The 21,996-nt window shown below is 45.7% G+C and overlaps 1 protein-coding gene across 1 annotated transcript; it reads left to right on the top strand.

Annotated features, from left to right (window-relative positions):
* The first annotated feature begins 1,826 nt into the window (after positions 1 to 1,826).
* Positions 1,827 to 15,671, top strand: FRRS1L (ferric chelate reductase 1 like). The gene is made up of 5 exons (XM_068147426.1): positions 1,827 to 2,034; positions 3,809 to 3,893; positions 5,513 to 5,651; positions 9,313 to 9,559; positions 10,888 to 15,671. Exons 1-5 carry the CDS (start codon positions 1,827 to 1,829, stop codon positions 11,058 to 11,060), a joined length of 852 nt encoding a protein of 283 aa, XP_068003527.1. The 3' UTR covers positions 11,061 to 15,671.
* Positions 15,672 to 21,996: the final 6,325 nt, after the last annotated feature.

Raw genomic sequence — 21,996 nt, 5'->3', positions numbered from 1 at the left:
TCTTCTCCAGGCTGAACAACCCCAGCTCCCTCAGCCTCTCCTCACAGGGCTGTGCTCGAGGCCTCTCACCAGCCTCGTTGCCCTTCTCTGGACACGTTCAAGTGTCTCAATGTCCTTCTTAAACTGAGGGGCCCAGAACTGGACACAGGACTCAAGGTGTGGCCTAAGCAGTGCTGAGTCCAGGGCAGAAGGACTTCCCTGCTCCTGCTGGCCACACTGTTCCTGATGCAGGCCAGGATGCCATTGGCCTTCTTGCCCACCTGAGCACACTTCTGGCTCATGTTCAGCCAGCTGTCAGCCAGTACCCCCCTTGTCCCTTTGTGTTTGGCAGCTCTCCAGCCACTCTGACCCCAGCCTGTAGCACTGCATGGGGTTGTTGTGGCCAAAGTGCAGCACCCGGCACTTGGACTTGTTCAATGCTACCATGTTGGACTCTGCCCATCTGTCCAGCCTGTCAAGGTCCCTCTGGAGAGCCCTTCCACCCTCTAACAGAACAACTCCTGCTCCCAACTTGGTGTCATCTGCAAATTTGCTGATGACTGACTCAATTCCCTCATCCACATCATCAATCAAGATATTGAACAGGATGGGGTCCAGAACCTATCCCTGGGGGACACCATTAATGACTGGCCTCCAGTTGTGGCACAATTCACCACCACTCTCTGGGCTCAGCCCTCCAGCCAGTTCCTAACCCAGCACAGAGCTGAGCACACTCTGGTATTACAAGCAACTGCTCTGCCCAAGGGAATGAACTGAAGCCCGAGGCAGCCCAGGACTCAGGTAGTCTCAGTGCCACAACAGAAAGCAACGCAGTTTAGTCACTGATAATAAAAAAGAAAATATTTAAATTGAGGGTTATTTCCATTTTCCACTGACTGCTGCATCTTCTCTCTCCTTCCCACCCCCTTGTTGTTTTCCTGAATTTTCTTGCAGACCCTCCGAGAAGTGCAACAAAGCATAACAACATAAAATACAAATTAAACTTGTAACCAGAAGACAGCAATCCAAACCCAAGAAAAGGAAAAAAAAAGTCACCTGGGCAAACACAAAGGACAAAAGGTCATTGTTCATCCATCGACCCACAGATACCACAGCAGCGAGAATGCAAATCCATCTGCAAATCCAGCGTGAATTAGAAGTGCCCAAGCAAACTGCGAGGCCACAAAGTGGGCTTGCTTTCAGTTCTGCCAAGGTTTCAGCAGAGTTATCACTATGGTTACGGTGCATAAAAGACGAAGCAGAAACATGCAATCAGGTAGTGACTGCTCACTAGCACGGTCTTTTACCTGAAACAAAGTTTAAGTCCCACTGTGCCTTCAGTCCCATCTCAGAAGTCATTTAAAATAAAAATACGTAAGAAAAGTTCGCCCGGCAGTCACTGAGCAGGATTCATCACGTCCTCTCGAAGCACATAGGAAGAGGTTTCGCCGATCGAGGCCAAGGGCAGCCTCGTGAACCTCCCGAGAGCTGTGCACCAACCTGCGGGAGGAGGTGTCCCCGCCGCGGGGTGGGCTGCGGAGCGCTGCGGGCGTGGGCGCGGGCTGGGGAGGGGCATGGGAATCTGGCGAGCCAGCGCCGTGCGGCCCTGCGACGGTGGTCGAGGCTAGTGCTGACAGGACTTCTCTGTGAGGCACTCGGGGATAACCCACGCACACACCGCCCCGACACCTCTTCGTCCCCTAACTCGCCCACCCCCACAGTCCCTCCGGGACCGCCCGTTCCCGGGCCCGGCGTTTCCCCCGGCGCCTCCCCTGCTCCGCCGGCCGCGCAGGTGGCGCGCTCCGGCGCCGCCTCCCCGCCCCGCCGCCGCCGCCGCCGCCGCTGCCATGGCGGTGCGGAGCTGCAGCACTTGGCGGCGGCTGCTGCTGCTCCTGCTCCTGGCCGGCTCCGTCGCCAGTCCGGCGGAGGAGGGTGGCGGGCGGCGGGAAGCGGGTGGCGGGGAGCACGGCGAGGAGGCGGCGCAGCCTCACCACGACTCCTCGTACGGCACCTTCGCAAGCGAGTTCTACGACCTGCGCTACCTCTCCGAGGAGGGTGCGGTGGTCAGGGGCAGGCGGCGGGGCCAGGCGGGGTGCGGTGGCCAGCGGGGCGAGCCCTGCGCGGGCGAGGAGGGGCGGCTAGTGCGGTGGCGAGCGGGCAGGCGGGAGCGCGGCGGCGTTGTTCAGCACGAAGGCCAGCGCCCGCCGCCATCTTCCGCCCGCCGCCTCCCGAGCGGCCTCCAGCCCGGCTGCTCGAGGGCTAGGACTACGATCGGGACCGGAAGGCAGCACGGGGAGACCTGCTCGACCGCCAGGCCATCTGGTGTCTCGCTCCCCGCCAGGCTGCAGCGAAACCCTGTGCCTAGGAACCCCTCCTAGGTCGGGGGCGGGTGGTAGAGCCGCTGGCCGGGGGGCTACAGCAGAAACCCGGGAGAGGGGCCCGGGGGTCGCTCCCAGCCGGCTTTGAGAGACCGGCGAACGGTCGCTCTCCTTCCGAGGTGCAGACCCCCTCTTGAGACGCTTTCCGGGCTGCTAACTTAAAACGAGCCCTTGTTTGTGTGGGTTTCGAGTGTGATGTTCTGAGTGAAAAGAAACACAGCGGTCATGGGCTTGGGGGTGTCGTGGCTTTGTGCTTACTTTTAATTTGCAAATGGCAGAATGTTAAAATCTCCAAATATGTGCAGGCTAGGCTGCACTGAAAACCGGTTCTTTGATGCATTATGGGGGGGAGGGAAGAAAAAAGAAGTGAGAAGATAGGATGTCCTGTGGTCAGTCCTTCAGTAGTGCTTTGGTGTGCACAGGCTGCTGTGAAATGTTGCCAGCTTAATACATCTATGCTGGATAATTCACCCAGGTCCTTGGCAGTGTTAATGGAGGCTGCAGTCTGCCGTTTGCATCAATCCTGTCTCCATGGGCATTGTCAGAAATCTGGGAAAGCACAGCAGGGCTCTCAAAAGTGTAAAACTCTGTAGGATAAACATTTGTTTGCAGATATTGTAACTAAGTGCCGTCTTTATTTCCTATTCAGTGAAACACTTTTAAGAGGACTACAATTTCACAGCTAGTGCTTTGGGTTTTAGTTGGCTAAGTAAAAGAAGATCCTGTTAAAATACCTGTGCTCATGCTACAGACACAAGCTTCTCTAATCCAAGACAGAAGAGATCTGTTTGCAAATGTTCTCACTCTGTTTTTTACCTACTATTATACAGCAGACAGGGCATTGGTTGGAATCATAACTCTTACTGTCCAGCTCTTCTGGGCCTGCACATGTTACTGTGGGTCAGAACTGCAGGCACTTCCCTGGTTTGATACTCTTGTACTTTTTATTGCAATGCATGTTTTACTTTATTTTTGTGATGGAGTATATAAGTTCCTCCTGGCATCCATTCCTACAGCTATGAATCTGGTGCCCTGCATCTTTACTTAGTGTGTATATGGCTGAGGAGTCAGATTTAGCTCCCTTACGGAGTTCCTGAGAGGACTAAGACTGCACGAAGAGGTAGCTGAATGTAGATCCCTAATTGTCACTTGACTGCAGTACTCTGTGTTCTGCTGCCTTAAGTTAACTTTTGCCTTTGATGTAGCAAAGTCACACTCCAGTGTCCTTCCTTCATGGTGAACGCAGAAAACCTGAGAAATTTTTTTTTCAGTTATCAGTGTTACTTTGGTACCTGGATCCAGGACAGTCTGAACAAGGGATTGTATATGTGACAACAGAGTTGCTCATCTGAGCAGCTCAGGCATCAGCAGACAAAGTAAAGGCTATTGGAAGGTTTTCTCTTCAGTATTACTAAATGATTAATGACTAATGATTAATTGTGATTATACAGGTTACCCTTTCCCTACTGCTCCTCCTGTGGATCCATTTGCAAAAATCAGAGTGGATGACTGTGGAAAAACCAAGGGATGCTTCAGGTCAGTCTGAGATTACCCTTATGTTTGCAGATACCTTTATGTTTGCAAATGCTGACTGAGGTCATTGAAGACTTTGGTAAATGTTCCATTCTTTTTAATAAATGGTTATTACTTGAGATTAGACTTTGTAGTTATTGACTATATTATATGAGCAAAGTAGGGGGGGTTAAGGATATACATCATAACCTGCATCAGAAGCAGTGTGGCCAGCACCCTGTACTCAGCACTGCTTAGACCACACCTTGAGGACTGTGTCCACTGCTGGGCCCCTCAATTTAAGAAGGACATTGAGACTCTTGAACGTGTCCAGAGAAGGGCAATGAGGCTGGGGAGAGGCCTTGAGCACAAGCCCTACAAGGAGAGGCTGAGGGAGCTGGAGTTGTTTAGCCTGGAGATGAGGAGGCTCAGGGGTGACCTTCTTGCTCTCTACAACTACCTGAAGTGAGGTTGTAGCCAGGTGGGGGTTGATCTCTTCTCCCAGACAATGAGCACCACAAGAAGAGGACACAGTCTCAAACTGTGCCAGGGGAGGTTTAGGCTTGAGGTGAGGAGAAACTTCTTCACAGAGAGAGTTGTTAGCCATTGGAATGTGCTGCCCAGGGAGGTGGTGGAGTCACCCATCCCTGGAGGTGTTCAGGAGGGTATTGGATGTGGCACTTGGTGCCATGGTTCAGTTAGTCATGAGGTGTTGGGTGACAGGTTGAACTCGATGATCTTTGAGGTCTTTTCCAACCTTACTGATTCTATGGTTCTATGAGTATGGACCTACAGTTATTTCACATTTCTTGTATTTTTATGAAGCACTTACAAAAACAGGGCTAAGAAGATTGAGGGACTAAAACTGTGTGCAACTGACTGCTTGCTGTGCTGTTTAAATGCTACATAGTCTTAACACTAAATGAGTATTAATGGCAAACCTTTAATTGATGGTAGTGTGTGTATAGCACAATATAATAAGTTTTGCTGCCATCATATCAAAAAGAATTCTTGTTGGGTTTTGTTTCTGGCAGAAATGTAATTGCATGTCAGAGCAGGACATTGCACAGGAAAGTTACTGTGTCCAGTTCTGGGCCACTCAGTTTAGGAAAGATGTTGAGTTGCTGGAAGGTGTCCAAAGAAGGGCAACAAAGCTGGGGAGGGGTTTGGAGCACAGCCCTGTGAGGAGAGGCTGAGGGAGCTGGGGTTGCTTAGCCTGGAGAAGAGGGCACTCGAAGGAGACCTTATTGCTGTCTACAACTCCCTGAAGGGAGGTTGTAGCCAGGTGGGGGTTGGTCTCTTCTCCCAGGCAACAACCAACAGAACAAGAGGACACAGTCTAAAGCTGCGCCAGAGGAAGTTTAGGCCGGAGGTGAGGAGAAAGTTCTTCCCTGAGAGAGTTGTTAGCCATTGGAATGTGCTACCCAGGGAGGTGGTGGAGTCACCATCCCTGGAGGTGTTTAGGAAGAGCCTGCATGAGGCACTTGGTGCCATGGTTTAGTTGATTAGATGGTGTTGGGTGATAGGTTGGACTTGATGATCTCAAAGGTCTTTTCAAACCTGCTCTATTCTGTTCTGTTCTGTTCTATTCTATTCTATTCTATTCTATTCTATTCTATTCTATTCTATTCTATTCTATTTAGGTATGGTAAACCTGGATGCAATGCAGAGACCTGTGACTACTTTCTGAGTTACCGTAGAATAGGAGCTGATGTTGAATTTGAGTTGAGTGCTGATACTGAGGGCTGGGTGGCAGTTGGATTTTCCTCAGACAAGAAAATGGTAAGACATCTACAATTCTTCATGTTGAAGGCCTGTGTAATTTACATGGTGGTATATCCCAAAATCATGGAGTGGCTTATGTTGGAAGGGACCTTAGAGATCCTCTACTCCAAACCCATATAAAGGATTTATATTTGATCTGTCAGAGCAAATATGGAAAAACTGACTTGCTGAAAACAAAGCACCACGAGAGCAGAAGCCAGTCCCACTGCCTCCCAGAAAACTGATTATCCTTCCTAACATGTCTTTTTGCTTCTTCTCTGAGAACTACAATATTTTTTCAGTCCAGTTCTGAATGTCTGAATGTTATCAGCTTTTTACCTCTTTATTATATAAGCCTGCAGGGATAAGCCAATTCACATGGAAACATCCTGCTTCATTTTACTTGGACAAGAGGAAATAACATCAGGAAATAAACAGTAAATAATGTACGTGAGCCAGCAGTGTGCCCAGGTGGCCAAGAAGGCCAATGGCATCCTGGCCTGCATCAAGAATAGTGTGGACAGCAGGAACAGGGAAGTCATTGTTCCCCTGTACTCAGCACTGCTTAGGCCACACCTTGAGTCTGGGCCCCTCAATTTAAGAAGGACATTGAGACTCTTGAACGTGTCCAGAGAAGGGCAACGAGGCTGGGGAGAGGCCTTGAGCACAAGCCCTACGAGGAGAGGCTGAGGGAGCTGGGGTTGTTTAGCCTGGAGAAGAGGAGGCTCAGGTGAGACCTTCTTGCTGTCTACAACTACCTGAAGTGAGGTTGTAGACAGGCGGGGGTTGGTCTCTTCTCCCAGACAATGAGCACCACAAGAAGAGGACACAGTCTCAGGCTGTGCCTGGGGAAGTTTAGGCTTGAGATGAAGTTCTACACTGAGCGAGTTGTTTGTCATTGGAATGTGCTACCCAGGGAGGTGGTGTAGTCACTGTCCCTGGAGGTGTTCAAAAAAGGATTGGATGTGGCACTTGATGCCATGGTCTAGTAGTCATGAGGTGTTGGGTGACAGGTTGGACTTGATGATCTTTGAGGTCCTTTCCAACCTTATTGATTCTATGATTCTATGATATAAGCTAAGCTAAGATAATCATGCATTGTATTGTTAGGTTAATTAGATTATCAGCTGATAATTGTGATTATGACCTGTTATATTAAATTCTTATCTCTATCTCAACCCTGAGTTTTGTGTATTACTTTTCCCTTCACCATTGTGCTGGAGGAGCAGACAGGTTAGCCCTTGCACTAAACCATTACAGCAGGCGCTTTCCACTCATTACTATATATGTATTAATGTGACACTGTAAATTTACACAATAAAGATAGATCTCTTTTGTGTCCTGAAGAGCAGATCATGTCACAAGAAATGATTTATGTTTTTAATGTTGTGAGGAACAATTTTACAGCCAAATTTTGGAACGAGTTTAAATGCCTGGAAATGCGACTGCTCAAGAGGATTTTCAAAACATTTCAGCACCATTCAAGATTGGGACCCATGCTGTCAGTTGTAGCTGATCACTGGTTTGTAACTCTGCTATACCTGTTGGAGATCCCAGGGTGCCACTGTCTGCATCTCATCAGCCCCTTAGAAAGCAGGCATTACCTTTCATCCCCATCCCACCCAGCAGCATGTTATGTCTCAACTTCTGGGAAGGAGAATTAAGTAAGTAAAAAGGAAAGAGTTTGCTTCCAAGTTTTCTGCATAGATGATCTAATGACCATCAATCAGCTGAGTTAAAACAGCTAGTTATCTGTCTTCCTCTTCTGTTCCTCTGCTGACTTCATCCTTTTTCATAACTTCCAGGGTGTTTTGGTGTCCTGGGATGTGCAGGATCTAGTGGTTAAATGTCCTAGGATGTGCAGGATCAAATGGTAAAAATTACTGTGGGTCATTTTGACTGTGGGTCAAAACATCTTTGCTCTGAGAAGTACACTGTGTTTTGGAGGCCCTAATGAAAACTATGTGGGCTGGATAGCTACGGAAGTTCAGGGAAAAAAAACAAACAACTTTTTTGTGTTCTCAATAGATTATTTTTTAAGCCCTGTGACCTGTTTATTTGTCTCAAATGATATTATGCTTTTCCATTTGCAGGCTTTATTACACAGGCAGGATTTCGTATTGTCATTCCACTGAGATTCACAATGCCTTTTTCTTTCTGATTTTGGTTTTCCTCTTGGCTTTTTTTCTTCTCTGCAAAAAACATCTTTATTTTTGCCTCTCTTTAATGAAGAGTAACAGATATCTGCTCAGATGTATAGAATAAAACTATGAGATAGTACTCCTGAAATGAATGCTAATCCCCGAGTCTTACAGCGCTTTACCACTTCATCAGTGACCTGCTCTAGCAACTAGTTTAACAATTGCCTCACAGTTCCTTCTGTCTGTTGTTTCTTTGCTTGATTGTAATGCTTGTTGGCTGTTTGTGCTATGTGAAGGAGCATATATTGATGCCTTTTTCCCATGTATCTTAGGGTGTTCTGTGTTCTGTTACTACATGCTGAATATTTTTTTTCCTTTTCTCTTAAGAGACATAAGAAGTGATGTTCCCTTAACTGAACATGAGAAGAGATTAGAAATGACAGACTGTAATTCATTCTATTATTTTTCCATATTTAGTACATTTATCTCCAATATTTACTACATTATTTTGAGTTTCTCTCCAATACTTGATGCAGTGGGGTTTGGTCACATCAGTGATTTGAAACGGACAGTTTTTAGGAAGCAGGATCCCAGAACCTCACTAATCAATTAAATAGATGATAACAGAGCGACACCATGTCTTAAAAATGTTATGCATATTAGGTAAAATACCTCATAGAAAGATATCCAAAAGAGAGTTTGGAGATAGTAAGGGTAAGTAAATACTACTATCCACTTTGTTCTTTTCAGTCTGATTGAAGACACATCACAGAATATCACAGAATCAACCAGGTTGGAAGAGACCTCCGAGATCATCAAGTCCAAATGATCACCCAATCCTAACTACTACTACTACTATTATTATTATTATTATTATTATTACTATTATTATTACTATTATTATTATTATCAACTAGACCATGACACTGAGTTCCCCATCCAGTCTTATCTTAAACACCTCCAGGGATGTTGACTCCACCACCTCCCTGGGCAGCCCATTCCAATGGCCAATCTCTGTGACAGCCTGTTTTCTAAGATGAAGCCTAAACTTCACCTTGTACAGCTTTAGACTGTGTCTCCTTGTTCTGGTGCTGGTTGCCTGGGAGAAGAGACCAACCCTCACCTGGCTATAACCTCCCTTCAGGGAGTTGTAGAGAGCAAGAAGGTCTCCCCTGAGACTCTTCCAGTCTAAGCAACCCCAGCTCCCTCAGCCTCTCCTCACAGGGCTTGTGCTCCAGACCCCTCCCCACCTTTGTTGCCCTTCTCTGAACACATTCAAGCAACTCAACATCTTCCCTGAATTGAAGGGCCCAGAACTGGCCACAGTCCTCAAGGTGTGGCCTAATCAGTGCTGAGTACAGGGTTAGTTACTGTGTACCCTGATTAGGAAAGCAAGTATTTCTGCAAGAAATCTAGAAAGAGTGAGTGAGAGCCCCATGTCTTGACTATTTTGAAACAATTAAAATTATATACATACATGAGGAAATGCTCTGTGACACTTTTGCTTTCCTTCTACCAATGTATTTTTTGCCCTATAGGGAGGAGATGATGTCATGGCTTGTGTTCATGATGACAATGGGAGAGTTCGAATACAGCACTTCTACAACGTGGGTCAGTGGGCTAAAGAGATCCAGAGAAATCCTGCTAGGGATGAAGAAGGAGTTTTTGAAAACAATCGTGTGACCTGTCGATTCAAGCGCCCCGTGTATGTGCCCCGAGAGGAAACCATTGTAGATCTCCACTTGAGTTGGTACTACCTGTTTGCTTGGGGTCCAGCAATTCAGGGTAAGTTGAATTGCGCTGTCGCTGACAAGATCTGAGGTGCCCAAATCGATAAATGTATTTTCATACCATTTAATTGCATTATCATTACTCCATTTTTAAAAGTTAACTAGAATGCTGGTAGCATGAGGCTTACTGCCTCCAGTTCTGGAGCCCCTATTACAAGAGGGATCTGGACATGCTGAAGCGTGTCCAGATAAGGGCCACGAGTATGCTCAGAGGGCTGGAGCTCCTCTCCTGTGAGGACAGACTGAAGGAGTTGGGGCTGTTCAGTCTGGAGAAGAGAAGGCTCTGAGGTGACCTTATGGTGGCCTTCCAGTATCTGAAGGGGGCCTACAAGAAGGCTGGGGAGGGACTTCTCAGGATATCAGGGAGTGATAGGACTAGGGGGAATGGAATGAAGCTGGAGGTGGGGAGATTCAGGCTAGATGTGAGGAGGAAATTCTTCACCATGAGAGTGGTGAAGCCCTGGAATGGGTTGTCCAGGGAGGTGGTTGGGGCGCCGTCCCTGGAGGTGTTTAAGAGCAGGCTGGATGAGGCTCTGTCCAGCCTGATCTAGTGTGGGGTGTCGCTGCCCATGGCAGGGGGGTTGGAACTAGCTGATCCTTGTGGTCCCTTCCAACCCTGACTGATACTATGATTAAAAGCAGATAAAAAGGAAGCCAAGATCATTAGTGAGTTGGCTACTAACAGGTGTTACACCAACTCCTCGGAGCCAAATTGAGAAGAACTTTGTAGCTACAAGTTCTAAATTCCTTTGAAGGATATTTATTGTTTACTTGATTCTCATTTGTTGCATTCAGGAGTCTGTGTTGATAGGTTGGACTCGATGATCCTCGAGGTCCTTTCCAACCTAAGTGATACTGTGATACTGTAATGCTTGAAAGCAGAGAAATGACCCTGCTCACTGACAATGGAATAGAATAGAATAGAATAGAATAGAATAGAATAGAATAGAATAGAATAGAATAGAATAGAATAGAATAGAATAGAATAGAATAGAATAGAATAGACCAGGTTGGAAGAGAGCTTTGAGATCATCGAGTCCAACCTATCACCCAACACCATCTAATCAACTAAACCATGGCACCAAGCACCCCATCAAGTCTCTTCCTAAACACCTCCAGTGATGGTGACTGCACCACCTCCCTGGGCAGCACATTCCAATGGCCAATCTCTCTTTCTATGAAGAACTTCTTCCTAACATCCAGCCTAAATATTGCATGCTCCTGTAGGTTTGAAAGTCATTTGACTGTCTACCTGTTTGGTAGAGTTATGAAAAAACAAAATACGTATCTGACATTGTTTCTTTCTGCCCTTATCTGTTAAAGGTTCTATAACTCGTCATGATATAGACTCACCACCTGTATCAGAGCATGTTGTCAGTATTTACAAGTACGAAGATATTTTCATGCCATCAGCTGCCTATCAGACCTTCTCTTCTCCATTCTGTTTGCTCCTCATTGTTGCACTGACCTTCTATTTATTGATGGGAACTCCATGAGCCATGGAAGATGGCAGGAATCTGTCAGTGGAAGTTTCTCAGGATGGACTGCTGTGTGGATGGACAATGCATTTTTCTACTGGAATTTATATCACACTACCATCCTCATCTAGCTGCTTTTGAATATAATTAGCCTCTCAGGAGAAGGAAGTAACCATCTCCTCTGAGTGGCAGAGTAGTGGGAAATCATTTGAGAATAATCAGTGAACACATAGGTCAATATTTTCCGTGTTGTGACCACTTGTATAAAGACAAAGAGACTGTAAAGTCGGTGTGTGTGCATGCATGTGAGTGTGTGTGCGTGTGTGTTTGGGAGGGGAGTCAGATCTATGTGTGCTTAGACAAAGTTAGTGATGGACATCTTATCAAAGTTGCCTTTGAAATTGCTCCCAAAATGCAAACTTGGAAAACATTATAGTGCTGTTTGGTGCTTCTGGAGCAGACAGCATACCTCCAAGTGCAGTTTCTGAACTTAAGATCTGGATACTGAAACAGTAGGATAAAACCTGTCCTTCATTAATGGACAGTTCTCCCAGTTGTTTTGTATGTTTATCAAGGTTTGCTTGCTCTGGTGCTTTCCAAACCTAAATTTGCATATATTGGAAAAACCAGCTGTAAAGCTACATAATATACAAGTTCCCAACAAGCCATAGGATGTCCTGCAAATAGATTGAATATTTTGGTTTTTTTTCCTCTGTGAAAAAAGACACTAATTTTGCTGATGTGTAAATACATTTTTAAGCAGTTGTGTAGTAGTGTGAAATAACCTGTTTTTCTGGGGTTTATGTTCGAGTATCCTGCCCATGTTAAAGATTAGTATGGACAGCTGATGTTAGCTGACAAAGAAATGGTACCACAATGGAGATGGTTTGCAAGGAAAGACAAGGATTAATAAGCAGTATCTTGAGTTTCATCAGACCATTATTAGAATAGAATAGAATAGAATAGAATAGAATAGAATAGAATAGAATAGAATAGAATAGAATAGAATAAGCCAGGTTGGAAGAGACCTTCAAGGTCATCGCGTCCAACCTATCATCCAACACCACCTAATCAACTAACCCATGCAACCAAGCACCCTGTCAAGTCTCCTCCTGAACACCTCCAGTGATGGTGATTCCACCACCTCCCCAGGCAGCCCATTCCAGTGGGCAATCACTCTTTCTGTGTAAGAGAGCAGGAGCAGGGAGGTCATTCTGCCCCTGTACACTGCACTGGTTAGGCCACACCTCGAGTACTGTGTCCAGTTCTGGGCCCCTCAGTTTAGGAAGGATGTTGACTTGCTGGAGCATGTCCAGAGAAAGGCAACAAAGTTGGTGAGGGGTTTGGAACACAAGCCCTATGAGGAAAGACTGAGGGAGCTGGGATTGCTTAGCCTGGAGAGGAGGAGACTCAGCGGTGACCTTATTACTCTCTACAACTATCTGAAGGGAGGTTGTAGACAGGCGGATGATGGTCTCTTCTCCCAGGCAGCCAGTACCAGAACAAGAGAACACAGTTTCAGGCTGTGCCAGGGGAGGTTTAGGTTGGATATTAGGAAGAAGTTCTATACAGAGTGATTGCCCATTGGAATGGGCTGCCTGGGGAGGTGGTGGAGTCATCATCATTGGAGGATTTCAGGAGGAGACTTGATGGGGTACTTGGTGCCATGGGTTAGCTGTTTGGGTGGGTTGGATTGGTTGAAGGGTTGAACGTGATGATCTTGAAGGTCTCTTCCAACCTGGTTTATTCTATATTCTATATTCTAAAATGTAGCTACTGTGGGAAAAGGTGAGCTGGAGAGGAAATAATTGGATTTTTCAATCACCTGTACATACTGCAAATGCTAAATACTGCAGGAATGGGAAGTGTCAAAATGTACTGACGAGCCACAGAGTATTGGGAAAAATTGTGAGTTCTTGTGGAGAATTGTTGTTCTTCACATAGTAGGAAGCATGTGCCACATATCTACATGTAGCAGTCAAATGTGCTTAGGTAAGGTTGCTCATTCACATTCCAACTTGCATTAAAATTATTTAGGCAGAGGTAAAGTTTAAATTATGTCAAGGTTCTGTCTAATGTGGTATGCTTAAGGACGCTGCAGCATAGGATCTGCTGAAGTACATGGTGGATCTGCTATCTGTTAGAATTGTCTACAGAGTGTCAAAAAATTGGGTAGCTTTGCTAGGCTTGCATCATTATTCACAGACTGAAGTTTGTAGACTTTTTTTTTCTTAAGATCAGCATTCTTCAAACCTACACTTTATGAATTGGATTCACAGTATCACCAAGACTGGAAGAGACTTCAAAGATCATCAGGTCCAACCTGACTGAAAAGCTGTGTATTGCCATCGCAAGCACTTGCAGTTGAAAAGAAAGATTAGTCAGCAATACGCATTTTCCTTGATGTTTCTAAGGATTTGCTCACTTAAAATTACTGGACTCGAGTTCAGGAGGGGAGTGAGAACTCCAGAATAAAGTGAACTTTTAAAGTGCATAGAATTGCTTTATTTAGTATAAATGACTCCTCTGGAGTCGCACAGTCTACTCATTATCTGATAAACTATGTAATGGAGACCACTTCACTAGAAAGGTCTGCTTTGGTTCACAATGGCTGTAATGGATTGTTTAGCCTGGAGAAGAGGAGGCTCAGGGGTGACCTCATTGCCCTCTACAACTACCTGAAAGGTGGTTGTAGCCGGGAAGGGGTTGGTCTCTTCTCCCAGGCAACCAGCACCAGAACAAGGGGACACAGTCTCAAGCTGCACCAGGGGAGGTTTAGGCTCGAGGTGAGGAGAAAGTTCTTCACTGAGCGAGTCATTCGTCATTGGAATGTGCTGCCCAGGGAGGTGGTGGAATCAGCATCCTTGGAGGTGTTCAAGAGGGGATTGGACGTGGCACTTGGTGCCATGGTCTAGTCATGAGGTCTGTGTTGATAGGTTTGACTCGATGATCCTCAAGGTCTCTTCCAACCTTAGTGATACTGTGATACTGTGAAAATTTAGCCTTAACGTTGGCTGAAGCATGGACAGTTAAGATTTATGTACAGCAACTCGGTGAAGCAATGAAATTATTAGGGCAAATTCTTTCTCCTTTGTGCTAATTTGTAGGCAGGTAAGGTAGTGCAGTTGGTTCTCAGAGATCACAGCTGTTTAAAGGAGCTTCAGGGCTGCTTCAGTTTATGCCTTCTATTTACTATTTTAGTCTCAGGCATTGACCTGATGATCCACTAAATGGCTAATCTAATAGTTGAAAGGTGCTGAAGTAAGATAGAAACCCTTTTTGTCTCCTCTTTTTGTTTCTTTAATGCAGTGATGGATTTAGGTTAGCCTGGCTCGACTGAAGTGCAGGTTAAAGATTGCAATCGTAACACCAAGGTAAAAGCGCAAGTTTCTACTTAACAGATGACAACACAAACTAGAGGGAAACCTCAGACATTTCCTAGTCCAAGGGTTTTTAGTTTCTTACAGTGACTACTAGCAAGCAGCTCTTCGAGAGCCCATTTCCCAAGTGGTTTTATTTTGAAGGTCACTTGCCGTCAGGTGCCATGACACACAGGCAGAGAGTTTAGAACACGCAGGCTTTGTGTACCTTATCCTTTGAAAATTTAACCTTGATTATTAATTAGAAAGATAGGACTGGCAAAGACCACAGGCATTAATTATTGTCCTTGAACATGTTTTTTCCATGTAGAACAAAATTCAGTTGTGACCACTGCTCATTCTGTTAATCACAGTATCATCTGCTGCTCACTTTGACGATCTGTATCTGGAGTGTTTTGTACTTAAAGTCTATTAGTTAGAAATCAGCTGCTTGTATTTATGATAGTGCCTAGCACAAAGGGACCTTTCTTTTTTGTATTTGTAGTGTCTGACTGGTACCCTGCTACGAATAATAAGTTAGGCCTGAAATGACATGGAATTAATAGGTAGGATAGGAAAATAGGACCAGAAACATAAGTGGAGAGGACAGATTTTGGAAAGCTGGGCTTTTTTTTTTTCTTTCCCTAAATCAAATCACTTTTTTTTATGTATAGGTGAGATACCTCCCTGCCGTCTTTAAAAACCAAACAAAAAAGCCTGTCTGATTTTACAATGTCATTGGATGCAGGAGATGCTTTCTTCAAAAATCTATTATTATAAGGGAAATGCTATGGTTTTAAAAGGAAACATTGATGAGAAAAGTTTGAAATCTCTTTGTGGCCTTCTTGGCTTTGCAGTACTTGGATAACAATAAAATAAACAGTTGTGGTCTGCCTAATCTGAGGAAACCCCTAGCCTGAGTTAAAATCTGTCAAAGCTGGTTTTGACTCTTCCAGTTTTCAACATGGGGAACAGGGAAGGACTGGAGTGTGGTGCATATCAGTAAAACCAGGCAGCAGTTTTGAAGCTTGCATAGGGTACCATAGCCTGGATCTTAATCAAGGAGAAGAGCCCTACAACTGCTTCTGTATGCTCAGTGTCTAGTGCAAAATTGAAATAACAAACAGCAGGTCCCATCCTACACCATACCTTCCTTCCCCTTCCCCTCCCCTTCCCCTCCCCCTCCCCCTTCCCCTCTCCCTCCTCCTTCCCTTCCCTTCCCTTCCCTTCCCTTCCCTTCCCTTCCCTTCCCTTCCCTTCCCTTCCCTTCCCTTCCCTTCCCTTCCCTTCCCTTCCCTTCCCTTCCCTTCCCTTCCCTTCCCTTCCCTTCCCTTCCCTTCCCTTCCCTTCCCTTCCCTTCCCTTCCCTTCCCTTCCCTTCCCTTCCCTTCCCTTCCCTTCCCTTCCCTTCCCTTCCCTTCCCTTCCCTTCCCTTCCCTTCCCTTCCCTTCCCTTCCCTTCCCTTCCCTTCCCTTCCCTTCCCTTCCCTTCCCTTCCCTTCCCCCTTTATGTCTTTTACCAAACTGTAGATGGTGTTCTTACTGTGAGTGTTAATGTCTAGTGTTCCTCTGAAAAGTATTGTGTTCCTTGTCACTAGCCCATGTCCTGCCACTGTTTCCACAGATGCCTTATGCTATTGCATAGCATAGCATAGCATAGACCAGGTTGGAAGAGACCTTGGAGACCATCATGTCCAACCCATCATCCAACACTATCTAATCAACTAAACCATGGCACCAAGCACCCCATCCAGTCTCTTCCTAAACACCTCCAGTGATGGCAACTCCACCATCTCCCTGGGCAGCCCATTCCAACAGGCAATAAGAAGCTGATTTCCCCTCCTCCTCCCCCCTCCCCCCTCCCCCCTTTTTCAATTGCTAAGTAGTTTGAATTGCACTTCTAGACTCACAGGATACCTTAGGTTGGAAGGGACCCATAAGGATCATAGAATGCTAGAATGCACTGGGTTGGAAAGGGCCTTTAAAGGTCACCTAGTCCAACTCCCGTGCCCTGGAGGATCTCTTTCCAGATTCCCCACAGGGACATCTGCATCATCAAGTCCTGTTCCTCACAGGCCAACCTAAAACTGTGCCATATGACTACAAGTATCCAGACACTCTGTGAACTCTTGAGAGGCTTGCTGCTCTAACTGCTTGCCTGGAGATCCTGTTCTCAGTGACTGACCACCTTCTCAGTCAAGAACTTTTCCCTGACGTTTGTTCACAGTCACTTTCTTTTGCCCCTGTTAGGTATTTCTTCCCTAAGCAGGAATGCTCTTTCAAACCAGTGTGAGGTTGGAATATGTACAGATATTCACAGTCCACATTTTAGACCAGCTGCTGCTCCATATAGGCTCATTTGCTTTGGCAGAGGCATTGGACTCGATGGTATTCAGAGGTCCCCTTCCAATCCTTACCATTCTATGATTTTGATCCCTGACCATGGCAGGGGGGTTGGAACTAGATGATCCTTGAGGCTCCTAACAATTCTATGATTCTATGATCTGCAAGTAGAGGCTATTTAGGAAAGTGCTTTAAAGGTGAAATTCCTATGGCGTTCTGAAACATTACAAAATACTTACAAAGGCGTTCTGCTCTTTAGAGACTGCAGTGTTACCTGGTGGCAGTTCTTTTCTGAGCTCTTTCTAAATTATACTTTCTCAAATTCATGTTTACATTTTGAAAGACCAAATTGGGTGTTACAAAAGTGCCAAGCAGCTGCAAGTCTTCTATGACTCCAATGCCTGCTCAGGGCAAGTGGTAATGCAATGTATTGCCTAATTTCGGTTTACCGAACCTTAATATCTTAACCTTAATATCTTTCAGTTCAATTTCATATTATGGGATGACTAAAGGAAAAATTCAGTTAGTTTGTGTGCCAAGGAGTCCAGATACTCTTGCTAACTTTTCACAACAGTGATCTGCAAGCTTTAGAGTAATGAAAAATATTCTTGTAGGAATTAATATTTAGTCAGTGTAATATTGCTAACGGTATTTCTGACTAGCTGAGTTTCCTGGGGGGTGGCAGAATGGCCTAGAAGAATATATAGAAACTCCTGATACCTACTAGAGTTATCTACTAGAGTATTATGCTTGCAGGTTTTATACACTAACCTTCTGTCACCATCAGTACAAAAATTTGACTCTTGTTAGTCTTTTGACAGTATTACTTTCATTTTTTCCAAACAAGATGCAACAAGGATAAGTCAATAAGTAAAGAAAATATTGTCACATAGAGTATTAGGACAATAGCAAAGGAAGCACAGATGCCATATTTAAATCTAGGAAGGCAAAAACTCTTACTTTTTTAAGCCCAAAATGTAATCACAGAATCACAGAATCAACCAGGTTGGAAAAGACCTCAGAAATCATCAAGTCCAACCTGTCACCTGACACCTCATGACTACTAAACCATGGCACCAAGTGCCACGTCCAATCCTTTTGTGAACACCTCCAGGGACGGTGACTCCACCCCCTCCCTGGGCAGCACATTCCAATGGCAAATTACTCTTCCTGTGAAGAACTTTCCCTTCACCTTGAGCCTAAACTTCCCCTCTGAAATGCTATCATATAAAGTAATGATTTCTTTTTCAGTTTTCAGTGCTGGTGATATGAAAACAGTGATAAACATTGACATAGAAAAAAAAAAACCCTCAGTAGATATTTCTCTAAATCTGGAAGTAACAATCAAGTCTTGACACAGCGTCAGAGATGAGATTCCAAACTTACTAAACCATTAGAAAAATTACATCATGTGACCCTGATATTTGTGTGTGATGTCCCCAGCCTTTATTTAGGCAGATGGGTTTTTTGCTGGCATATTTGAAGCATCATGAGTTCAGTTTAGGTTAAAAGAGATGTCTGGTATGCCTTGGTATTTCTGACAAATATACCCTGACGTCTGGTTTGCTTTAACCTCTTTGCAAGTGGATAGCCTGTCACAACTATGTTAACTCCTGCCACTTGTTTTGTATTACATGCAGTGTAATAGTTGTCTTCTCTACCTTTTGACTTTGTTCAGCATTCTCAAGAGTAGTACATAGATAAAACCTACAAATAAGCAGCTTGTAACTACAGTATTAAGTAGTCTGCATTCTTTATGCAAGGCTCTGTATGCCAATACCCAGCATCCATGTGAAGTCAATGTGCGTTTGGCTGGGCAGGACCTCAGAACTGGGGTTTTGTAGTTGAGAAGTAATCATCAAGCCTCTTGGTATTTATGCAGTAGTATTTTCAGAAAAATAACATTGAATGAATGCATAATTAAATTCTGGTGACCTATGGGACTGCTTTACATTCAGTGCATGTGCTCAAATATTAGTGGGTAACATCTGTTTTATACTAAATGGTGGTGTTCGAGTGAGCTCTGTTAGCTACTTGACAATGACAGACTTATAAACCTGTAATAATAAATGCCTTTTTAGTCTAAGGAAATGTGTGATTTGTCACTTATAAAGGGGGGGAAAAAAGGTCTCTGAAGAAGTCTCTGCTGCTGCACTGTGTTAACAAGTCTTTCCTGTGACATGGACTTGAATTTATTAGCAAGGAATTCCATCAAGTCAGTAAGGCTGGTCACTGGAGCAAATTAACAGATAGGAGACTTCATTTTTGTCCTCTTTTCACCATCAGAATCACAGTGAAGACGCAACTAAAACTACCCATGTGCATTTTCATAAAATATTAACACAATTGTCACTTAACTGTAAGAAAGTTGAGTGTAGAGATTCCTGTGGTGACTTCTATGCTGGGTTTGTGTAACCTATTCGATGCAACCATAATCAAGTTGCCAGTATTACAAACATGGATGTTCTTCATCTGCTGTCATTGCTGCAGTATTTCTTGTACAGAGCAGTGCCTGGAGCAGTCAGAAGAGGCTTTTTCAGGAAAGAAGAAAGTTGTGTTGGGGTTAGAGTGGCTGGAGAGCTCCCAAACAGAGAGGGACCTGGGGGTACTGATTGACAGCTGCCTGAACATGAGCCAGCAGTGTGCCCAGGTGGCCAAGAAGGCCAATGGCATCCTGGCCTACATTAGGAATAGTGTGGCCAGCAGGAGCAGGGAAGTCATTGTGCCCCTGTACTCTGTATTGGTTAGGCCACACCTTGAGTACTGTGTCCAGTTCTGGGCCCCTCAGTTTAAGAAGGACATCAAAACACTTGAATGTGTCCAGAGAAGGGCAACAAGGCTGGGGGGAGGCCTCAAACACAAGCCCTGTGAGGAGAGGCTGAGGGAGCTGGGATTGTTTAGCCTGGAGAAGAGGAGGCTCAGGGGTGACCTCATTGCCCTCTACAACTACCTGAAAGGTGGTTGTAGCCAGGAAGGGGTTGGCCTCTTCTCCCAGGCAACCAGCACCAGAACAAGGGGACACAGTTTCAAGCTGCACCAGGGGAAGTTTAGACTCGAGGTGAGGAGGAAGTTCTTCACTGAGCGAGTTGTTCGTCATTGGAATGTGCTGCCCAAGTTGTTCGTTATTGGAATGTGCTGCCCAGGGAGGTGATGGAGTCACTGTCCCTGGAGGTATTCAAGAGGAGATTGGACATGGCACTTGGTGCCATGGTCTAGTCATGAGGTCTGTGGTGACAGGTTGGACTCGATGATCCTCAAGGTCTCTTCCAACCTTAGTGATACTGTGATACTGTGATACTGTGAAGACGGTGTTCAGGGTTTGGTTCATCCCAGTGTCTTACTGGTGCTGTGTTTTGTATGCGGGTCAAACAAGTGAACATCTTTATGTTGGTGCTGTTTGTTGCAGCCAAGTGTCCTGCTGGGATATGTGCCTTCTCTTTATTAGAATAAACCTTTATTAGAATAAACCAAACCAGGTTGGAAGAGACCTTCAAGATCATTGTGTCCAACCCATCAACCAATCCAACCCACCCAAACAACTAACCCATGGCACCAAGTACCCCATCAAGTCTCCTCCTGAACACCTCCAATGACGACGACTCCACCACCTCCCTGGGCAGCCCATTCCAATGGGCAATCACTCTTTCTGTATAGAACTTCTTCCTAACATCGAACCTGAACCTCCCCTGGCGCAGCCTGAGACTGTGTCCTCTTGTTCTGGTACTGGGTGCCTGGGAGAAGAGACCATCATCTGCCTGTCTACAACCTCCCTTCAGGTAGTTGTAGAGAGTGATAAGGTCACCCCTGAGTCTCCCCTTCTCCAGGCCAAGCAATCCCATCTCCCTCAGTCTTTCCCCATAGGGCTTGTGTTCCAAACCCCTCACCAACTTTGTTGCTCTTCTCTGGACTCGTTCCAGCAAGTCAACATCCTTCCTAAACTGAGGGGCCCAGAACTGGACACAGTACTCGAGGTGTGGCCTAACCAGTGCAGTGTACAGGGGCAGAATGACCTCCCTGCTCCTGCTGGCCACACTGTTCCTGATGCAGGCCAGGATGCCATTGGCCCTCTTGGCTGTCTGGGCACACTGCAGGCTCATGTTCAGCCTACCATTGACCAGTACCCCCAGGTTCCTCTCTGCCTGGCTGCTCTCCAGCCACTCTGACCCCAGCCTGTAGCACTGCATGGGGTTGTTGTGGCCAATGTGCAGAGCCCGGCACTTGGATGTGTTAAATCTCATGCCGTTGGATTCTGCCCATCTGTCCAGCCTGTCGAGGTCCCTCTGCAGAGCCTCTCTACCCTCCAGCAGATCAACTCTTGCCCCCAGCTTGGTGTCGTCAGCAAATTTACTGATGATGGAGTTCCATAGGCCTCTATAGTGGCTCCAACGGTCAATATAGGGGTTCCATAGACCTCTATAGTGGCTCCAACGGTCAATATACAGGCTGCATAGACCTCTATAGAGGCTCCAACGGTCAATATAGAGGTTCCATAGACCTCTAGAGAGGCTCCAACGGTCAATATAGGGGCTCCATAGGCCTCTATAGAGGCTCTAACGGTCAATACAGAGGCTGCATAGGCCTCTGTAGAGGCTCCAACGGTCAATACAGACGTTCCATAGACCTCTATAGAGGCTCAAACTGTCAATATAGGGGCTCCATAGACCTCTATAGAGACTACAAAGGTCAATATAGAGGCTCCATAGACCTCTATAGAGACTCCAATGTTCAATATAGAGGCTCCATAGACCTCTATAGAGGCTCCAACGGTCAATATAGAGGTTTCATAGGCCTCCGTGGAAGCTCCCATGGGCTCTACAGAGGCTCCATAGGCCTCTATAAAGGCAACCCCTGTCTACATAGAGGCTCCATCAGCCTCTATATAGGCTACCACGTTCAATATAGAGGTTAACAGAGTCTATATACAGGCTCCAGCAGCCTCTATAGAGGCTCCAATGGTGTATATGTGGTCTTCATAGACCTCTATAGAGGCTCTATCGGCCTCTATAGGGGCTCCACTGACCTGTATAGAGGCTCCATAGGGCTCCATAGAGGCTAGCACAGTCTATATAGAGGCTCCAACAGTCAACATAGAGGCTCCAAAGGTCAACATAGAGGCTCCATAGGCCTAGATAGAGGCTCATGGAGGCTCACAGAGGCTCTATCGAGGCTTCCACAGTCTATAGAGAGGCTCCATCGGCCTTTACAGAGGTGACTTAGATCACCCTAGAGGGTCTGTAGGCCTCTCTAGTGGCTT

This window comes from Melanerpes formicivorus, unplaced genomic scaffold (assembly GCF_026170545.1).
Source record: "Melanerpes formicivorus ecotype bairdi unplaced genomic scaffold, bMelFor1.0.p_v2 SCAF_15, whole genome shotgun sequence".
NCBI lineage: Eukaryota > Metazoa > Chordata > Aves > Piciformes > Picidae > Melanerpes > Melanerpes formicivorus.
The sequence above is the reverse complement of the archived record's forward strand: the minus strand, read 5'-3'. Positions and strand labels throughout refer to the sequence as shown.